This window comes from Sinocyclocheilus grahami, unplaced genomic scaffold (assembly GCF_001515645.1).
Source record: "Sinocyclocheilus grahami isolate Dianchi unplaced genomic scaffold, SAMN03320097.WGS_v1.1 scaffold759.1, whole genome shotgun sequence".
Lineage (NCBI taxonomy): Eukaryota > Metazoa > Chordata > Actinopteri > Cypriniformes > Cyprinidae > Sinocyclocheilus > Sinocyclocheilus grahami.
Genome location: NW_015505938.1, coordinates 13764 through 22579, shown reverse-complemented (window position 1 = coordinate 22579; position 8816 = coordinate 13764). Strand labels below are relative to the sequence as shown.

Sequence of the window (8816 nt, the reverse complement as noted above, 5' to 3'; positions counted from 1 at the left end):
CACACACACACACGTTCTTGTAGCGACTGTCACTTTAGACGCCCCCCTTACCTGCCAAATGAGCCAAACAAAATGAATTGAGAAAGACTGCTCCTTCTGCCAGCTGACAGGCCGGCTTAATTGAAACTATCAATCACAATTCCTCTACATATTACACACACACACACTAAGTGTTCCCATCATATAAATCATACACACATGCTCTGTTCCTGATGCTATGAGCTGCCTATACTGCCTACACAGATGGCTACAAATAGAATCTGAAAGTGAACAACTTGCTCTACATAGGCAGCAACTCTTACGTCAAACAAATAGCATACAAGTCAAGGTGAGACCTGAGGTTCAATTGATTTCAATAATTTGCCATTAACATGCTGCTAATGATGTGGAAATCTAAAAATACACTATATCACACATAAATATTGGGTAAAATCATGTGTGTTTAATTAGCCTGAACTATTTTTTTATACGGACGCACGATTGGTTATCGGCCGATATTGGCTGACTTCCTTTAATTTATCGATCAATATTATATATGTAATTGTGTATTTCCTCAAATTTTACATTTAGATTCAGAACATCTAACACTTGCTTATGTTAATCTTTAAAAGTAGGCTACTAATAATTCACCTTGATAAACGCAATCTTTAGCATATCTCAAAATGTATATGAAAACGTAATATAATTATAGAATTGTACTTTTTTGAATGTATCTTCATATTTTTCTCAATGAATATTTACATATTGAAAATGTATATCGAGTATTATCAATATATTCATGTTTTACCATGTGATACCATCACTGTACCATGGTACCGCCTACTCTTTTTTTTTTTTTATAAAAGCAAGTGAACATATTTGTAAAATATACTTACTGCACATCTTCTTTCTTTTCACAGCCTTCATCTCTCTGTTTTTCATATGAACACACATGTAATGAGACACATGGCTGCGGAAGGAGGAACAATATATATGGCAATCAAAAGAGTTATTTATAATATTCATCATACATTTTTATTCACAGTATGCTAGCGTCTTTCCCCTCTAAAAATCATCACAGAAAAATGGTTGGGAATAACAGAATATTACTCTGCAGTGTTGGAAGGCTGCTGTGAAAGCGTGCTGAAATATTAATGGCAGCTGAAATACTGAGCCTGTCTTTAGTGAAAAGTTTTCAGCAGCACTGCTGCTGTGTCTATAGAAGGCTGTTTACTGCTTAATAATACAACATGTGCATTTCAGAATCAGAACGTGTGGAGAGCTACACGCTAACAAGTGCTTCAAATGTGAACACACACACACACACACGTTCTTGTAGCGACTGTCACTTTAGACGCCCCCCTTACCTGCCAAATGAGCCAAACAAAATGAATTGAGAAAGACTGCTCCTTCTGCCAGCTGACAGGCCGGCTTAATTGAAACTATCAATCACAATTCCTCTACATATTACACACACACACACTAAGTGTTCCCATCATATAAATCATACACACATGCTCTGTTCCTGATGCTATGAGCTGCCTATACTGCCTACACAGATGGCTACAAATAGAATCTGAAAGTGAACAACTTGCTCTACACAGGCAGCAACTCTTACGTCATACAAATAGCATACAAGTCAAGGTGAGACCTGAGGTTCAATTGATTTCAATAATTTGCCATTAACATGCTGCTAATGATGTGGAAATCTAAAAATACACTATATCACACATAAATATTGGGTAAAATCATGTGTGTTTAATTAGCCTGAACTATTTTTTTATACGGACGCACGATTGGTTATCGGCCGATATTGGCTGACTTCCTTTAATTTATCGATCAATATTATATATGTAATTGTGTATTTCCTCAAATTTTACATTTAGATTCAGAACATCTAACACTTGCTTATGTTAATCTTTAAAAGTAGGCTACTAATAATTCACCTTGATAAACGCAATCTTTAGCATATCTCAAAATGTATATGAAAACGTAATATAATTATAGAATTGTACTTTTTTGAATGTATCTTCATATTTTTCTCAATGAATATTTACATATTGAAAATGTATATCGAGTATTATCAATATATTCATGTTTAGTAAATATTTATTTAAAATATTACATGTAGATATGCATTTTTAAAATAACCTTAAATGTAAGTTTGTGAGCAAATCTCACAAATATGAATATATTATATATAATTTTTCTTTCTTTTTTCAAAATATTTAGTATTTAAATACTAAGTATAGTAAATATTATTTATTAAAAATAATACATGTAGATATACATTTGTATTTAAATATTGTGTGTTTGTGTATAGATTGCCAAAATGAGGTATCATAGAAGCAACAGTCTTTAAAAACTGCCTGTGCACCATAAAATGTTGCCTACGTAGACAGCTCACTAGGTTTGGAACAGAGTCACACTCTTTTTGTGTTCTTTTCCCAGTAGACCCATATCCATTTTCATCACAGAGCATCAAATATGAATGAAAACATGCAACTCCGACACAGTGTTTAAATAGAACCCGAAGCATCTCCGCAGGGATTGACAGATGCAGACAAGACTGCAGGATGGAGAGAACAAGAAAACAAAAGAAAGAGTGCATCCCCACTCTCTGGAGAGGAAAGGGTTAACCCCATTACGACAAACCAATCAGAGCAGGGAGCAACACTGCAAAACCGCCGCAGTGAGTGAGAGAGGGAGACTAAATAGAGAACGAGTGAACGAGAGAGAGAGAGAGAAGGGGACAAGCAAGGATGAGGAGGCGCAACAGAGGGGTGCAACAGCAACACGTCAATGCAACACAGTTTGAAGAGAGCGTGTGTGATCAAGACGCTAGACAGTGAAGGAAACAGTTAGCAGGACAGTAGATCAAAGTCAGAGGACGTCTGTTTCACTCCGCTGACACTGCTGACAGTTCCCACAGGCAGCATTTGATTCATGCTCCTCAGGGGGACATGCAACGGCTGCAAAAGTGTGTGCAGAAGATGCACTTGTGGATCTCAGATGATGCTTTGATGAGGCTGTAGCTACTCTACATTGCATGACAGATGAGAACTCTAGGAGCGCAAAGGTAAGCGGGCGATATTGAATAACTTTGGCAATAAAATGGGATTGAAGGAGTATGCATGCCACTCAGCTGTTTTGGATATAAAACCATTTAAACAGTTATAGGCTAATCCAAAGGAGCAGATGTCAAAACTTAGAAGATAGCAGATATATGGCTCCCTGGGCAACACCAGTATCTTTTAGACAGCAATCTATCAAAATTGGAGTTGCCCTAGTAAATCAAACTCAAATAAATAAAAAAATATATATAGAGGAAATAAAAAGATGCTTATTGCAAGAATGCAACCAAACAGTCAAGATTGAAGGAACCGAAGGTAAAAGTTTAAGAATTTGTCATTGAAAACCCCAGTTGGATCTGAGTATATGAGGGGACGTGTCCCCCTCAACAACTACATTTTGTGATTAACTTGCTGCCCGTAAACAACAATCTGACTTTAGTCTATTGATCCACGTCTCCGCTGACAAATTTTGCACCCAAAACCCAGTCGATTCTGTTTACGGTTTCTCCCAATTTGTCAAAGTCTGCTGGACTGTAACATCTGGGAAAAATTTACAGTGTAAAATCTCATTCACGGCTGGAACACGATCACCTCGTTACACGTGATCGAGCCGTTGACTGAAAAATTATGTGAGAAAGTACAGACATAAAACAACACATGTGCTTGCGTTACCTTCCCTAAAAGGCATTGCTTTGGAAATGAGTGTTTGTAGATTGTTTCCAAGATGCGTAGGCCCATCCATCAAGATGTACCTTCACATGGACGTTAAGCAAGACCAGAGCTTATGCATTTCCGCAGACCACTCGGGAAAGATGAATGGATAACACATGGAAGTCCTTACTTGATGATGGATTGGATGCAGGCTTAATGAATAATTGATTGTTCACTTATCAATACTTATTGCTTTTTTCTTGGCAGGATTGTAGGATTAAAGAGCTGAAGAAAACTTCTTCCAAAGTGAAGTGTGGCCCATCTTACCCAACTCTCTGGAAGACATGCATTAGCGTTGGGTTTGTCCGGCCAGCAAGGATGTTCCCTAGAGTAGATTTCCCAGGTGAAGACATTCCCACGCACACCACGTTTTAATCATGTGCTTCGGACAATGTTGACGATGCAGCCTAAAGGTTACCTACTGTGAGAGGACAGGAAATTACATTTCCAACACCCAGAATGCACCACCCCCTCGTGCTGACCTAAACAATTCTGTGACCTTGGGTTCTTCGGCAGATGGCACATGCAAATCAGCAAACACAAATCAATATGGATTTATCCCCTTCTAGGGCCCATAAAAATTCAATAACGGGAATACATCAGCATTGAAGGAACAGTATGGGACCAGGTTACTGGATTTCTTTAATGGTATTGAGGGAGATGAAAGCAACTTCCTAACCCTAGCGTGGATATAATAATCAATCAAAACAATTGTTTTCAGTTGTCAAATTAGTTAAAATAAATGGACAGTTGATCTCTGAATATCTCGCCTTTTTCCTTGGACTCCTAAAATAACCAGAATGAGATCTCTGATCTCTGAAAGAGAACAAGAATGACACCCCTTTGTTAGGTCTGGACATGGCAGGGGTCCAAAAGTATTGTTTGGTTTAGTAATAATAAAAGAAATTGCTGCCAAATCGTCCGCCCTGGCCATTAAGCGCGAAAATCGCTTGGAATAAGACGGATTAAGAAGTGCAGAATACTTCCTTGAAAGGCCATGCATGGGGTTGATGTACAACTACCCCTTCCAGACTCTACCGACTCAATCGCTGACTCCCGAGGCTGAGAAAGAAGCTGGAAGGGGAAGGGTAAGTCAATGTGTAAAATAAACTACTGGACAGCTGTCATTAGTCGCCAAGGGCGTCCAAAAAACAAGCTTGTTGATCTGTGAGGTGTTGTGTTTTAGCTCATGAAGTCATTAGAGTTTCCATTTGGTTTCACTCCACTGTGTCAGTCAGTCTATATCAAAACACAAAGAGTTATTAGTTCCAAGTTGGCACCTTGACGCATCCATCTACATTGGAGTAAATTACAAAAGCCAGGTTCATACTTATTATCTCAACGATCCTCTCTCTTTCTAAATTCTCCCTCTATGTGATGAATGAAATACAGCACTAAAGACAAATGGAGCAATCCATCGCTGCACAACTAATGAAAATGCATTGTGGACAAAAATAATAGCTAAAGTGTGTCTATTCATAGCAGCGCCCAACACAGGATGGCCAATGCATTATTAGCCAACGTGCACGCGAACATCAAATGTAAAGCCATTAGCAGGCCCAGGGGAATCTACAGACGTTTTTGTGCATTTTCTGAACTGATCTTTATTGAAAACCAATGGAGTAAAACCTGGTCACAGAAACCACATGGGTCTGATCTTTGGATTAGAACAAGGGGAAAACATGCTTTATCTAATTCAGGGGTCTCCAAACTCGGTCTTGGAGGGCTGGTGTCCTGCAAAGTTTAGCTGCAACTTGCCTCAACACACCTGCCTGGAAGTTTCTAGTATGCCTAGTAAGACCTTAATTAGCTGGTTTAGGTGTGTTTAATTAATAAAGTTATGCAAACTTCAGACTTGGAGTGAATGAGTCTGAATTTGAATTAATTTGGCTACAGCCCACAGGAAGTTGAATTGCAATGACAGTAAAAGGAATCTAGTGAATTTTATTTCTAAGAAATTCCACACAAGCAATGCATTCTGGGAAATGCAGTGTTCTATCTATCTATTGTTATATCAGCAAGACATTCAAACTTCACATTCAAGATATTTACATTTTACAAGAGTCTTGACAAACTTTGAATTTCTAGGTAAAAATTACAGTTATATTAATTTATTTGACTTTCATTTCCTTGTAATTCTCACATTCAAATCTGAATCGCAATTCTACATCCTGTTTGCTACATAAATTCCAATTTAGGAACTGAACTGGAATTCGAATGGATTCTCAATTCAATTCTGAATGACACAACGCTGTTCAAAGTGTCTGGTCTTCCTACACATTTCTCTGATTGTTCATCCTGCTCTTTTTACCTTTTAGGATAATGCACGTCCCTCCCGCAACGGAGGAAGAAAGCACCATGAGTAACGTCACAGTTCTCGACATCACCGAGTCCGTGAGTCCCGCCATGACGGCGGCCGGCCCGTACCCTTACCCACTCAGCTTCCAGGTGTCCCTGACTGGATTCCTCATGCTGGAGATCGTCCTGGGACTGAGCAGCAACCTGACCGTACTGGCCCTCTATTGCATGAAGTCCAACCTGGTCAATTCCGTCAGCAACATTGTCACCATGAACCTCCACGTGCTGGACGTGTTGGTGTGCATTTGCTGCATCCCTCTGACGATTGTGGTGTTAATGCTGTCTCTGCAAGGCGACACGGTGCTCGTCTGCTGCTTCCACGAGGCCTGCGTGTCCTTCGCAAGTGTGGCTACGGCGGCAAACGTGCTAGCTATCACTTTGGACCGATATGACATCTCCGTTAAACCGGCCAATCGTGTGCTGACTATGGGACGAGCGGTGGCTCTGTTGGGTTGCATTTGGGTGCTGTCCTTCTTCAGCTTCTTGGTGCCATTTATCGAGGTGGGATTCTTGGGACCGGAGCCCACCAAAGCAAATCAGACCGCCGTTGTGCACGTCAACGAATATTACACCGAACTTGGTCTGTACTACCACCTAGTGGCCCAAATCCCCATTTTCGGTTTGACTGCCGTCATCATGTTGGTGACATACGCCAAGATTCTGCAGGCACTCAATATCCGCATTGGTACGCGCTTCCACACCACGCAGAAGAAGAAGAAGAAAATGAGGAGGAAAAAGAACTTCTCCCTCATGTCAACATCTGAGCAGCAGCTGCCCGAGATCACAGACGCCTCGCAGAGCAGCAACCGTGGAAATGCTCCGCTTGGCATGCGAACGTCTGTCTCGGTGATCATCGCCCTGCGAAGGGCCGTCAAACGCCACCGGGAGCGGCGTGAGCGCCAAAAGCGTGTTTTCCGCATGTCGTTGCTCATCATCTCCACGTTCCTCCTCTGCTGGATGCCCATCACCATTTTGAACACTGTGATCCTCAGCGCAGGCCCCAGTGACCTCACCGTCAAGCTCCGACTGGGTTTTCTGGTCATGGCCTACGGCACCACGGTCTTCCATCCTCTCTTGTACGCCTTCACGAGGCAGAAGTTCCAGAAAGTCTTGAAAAGTAAAATGAAGAAACGGGTGGTTTCCATCATCGAGGTGGATCCGCTGCCGAACAACACAGTGATTCGAAACTCCTGGATCGATCCCAAACGGAATAAGAAAGTGACGTTTGACGATCACGAAGCCAGGCAGAAATGTCTATCATCCGAAGATGCAGACTAAAACCACTTTGCGACCTCCAGGACAGGGACTAGTTCTCATAAAATCACTGTTATACATAAAGCGAACCATGTGATGTGAATATTAGCCTTACATGAGCATATATTGAAGAATCGGTTACTATTTATAACTAACTTGGAATATAATATGATAGGTTTCATAGATGGTGCATGTCCTTTATAAACCACTGTATGTACTGTAAATACATGAAATTTGTACATACTCTTTATCAGTTATGTACCTCATTTATGACCGTCTATACATGTATTTATAATAAACTAGGTGGGGAAAAAGACGAAATCCATCTGCTTTTTGACTTGAACGCAGATGCTATGAACATAGACATCATCTTGTGTAGGAATATTAACATACTGTTTCTGTGGAAGAAAAAAGGAGATTTATTGACTAATAATCACATAGCAATTCATATGCTAAGTTCCAAACACTAACAAAATACCAAAAAGCACTTACAAAAGTCTTAAATGATACCTCTTTTGCGTTGACTAATTGCATAATATCCGTCTTAAGTCATCTTGTGTGTGAATACGAAGAGATTATCGTTTCTGTGGAACAACAAAGGAGAAATATTGACGAATCATCACAAAGTAATTAATATGTTAAGGTCCAAAAACAATGAGCAAAACACCAAAAAGCACTTACAATAGTCGCCTTGTGTTGCTACACTCCAAGTCTTCTAAAGTCATTTGGCACTTTGCATGAGGAACAGACCGAAATGTAACATCTGGTAACCCTGTAAAGCCTTGTGATTCGTGAAGAAAAGGAGGGAAGATGCTGCGAATATCATTGTTTTAGAGCTGTCAAATCTGAGGAAACATCTGGCTCATTTTGACACTGCTGTCAAGGACAAAATGTCCCTCATTTTGCATTCAGTGAAACACGGAAGTTAAGCTCCCACTCACCAAATCTGCATACATATTAATGAATAATTGCCCAGGTCAGCGCTGTAGCTCTTAGAGGTCTATTGTGCACCATTACGAGAACATTTGCCCTTGCATGTTCAGTGGGAATTATTTTGTATGGTCAAGAATGAAATGCCAAGCCGAATTAGATCGCAATTAGAATGATTCTCAAAGAAATCAGCAACCAGTTCAATTTTTATTCAGTTTTTTATTTTGCAAATTAAATGTTTTAGTTGATTCACAAGCTTGTGGTCTGAATTGAATAAGTCCATGAAATAATACAAAAACAATTCACTGACAACACACATTTCTATTCATTCTCACCAGTTGCACTGCATGTTTAGTGTTATTAATATACTATTATAGCATTTATGAATATTTTAAAGTTCATTTTTCATGTTTTCAATTTTAGTCTAGTAATTTGTTTTATTTAAATGTTTTTTTATTTTATTTAAATGTATTTTTTATTTCAATTAATTATAGTACTTAGATATAGATA

The 8816-nt window shown here is 39.6% G+C and overlaps 1 protein-coding gene across 3 annotated transcripts; it reads left to right on the top strand.

Annotated features, from left to right (window-relative positions):
- Nucleotides 1-2741: 2741 nt before the first annotated feature.
- LOC107561157 (probable G-protein coupled receptor 22) lies at nt 2742-7679 on the top strand. Of its 3 annotated transcripts, none has more exons than XM_016245518.1 (3): nt 2742-3058; nt 3972-4107; nt 6083-7679. In XM_016245518.1, the coding sequence occupies exon 3, from the start codon at nt 6087-6089 to the stop codon at nt 7398-7400; it is 1314 nt and encodes a 437-aa protein (XP_016101004.1). In that variant the 5' UTR covers nt 2742-3058; nt 3972-4107; nt 6083-6086; the 3' UTR covers nt 7401-7679. The 3 variants fall into 3 exon arrangements, with proteins under 3 accessions (XP_016101004.1, XP_016101003.1, XP_016101002.1); XM_016245517.1 differs by having other exon boundaries at nt 3972-4852; XM_016245516.1 differs by lacking the exon at nt 3972-4107.
- The last annotated feature ends 1137 nt before the right edge of the window (nt 7680-8816 follow it).

What these genes read in the sequence shown, in the direction of transcription:
- LOC107561157 (XM_016245516.1), top strand. Translation starts at nt 3,036, where the DNA reads ATGAGAACTCTAGGAGCGCAAAG. An exon ending in AGAACTCTAGGAGCGCAAAG is followed by an intron (nt 3,059 to 6,082) that starts GTAAGCGGGCGA and finishes TTTACCTTTTAG; the next exon opens with GATAATGCACGTCCCTCCCG.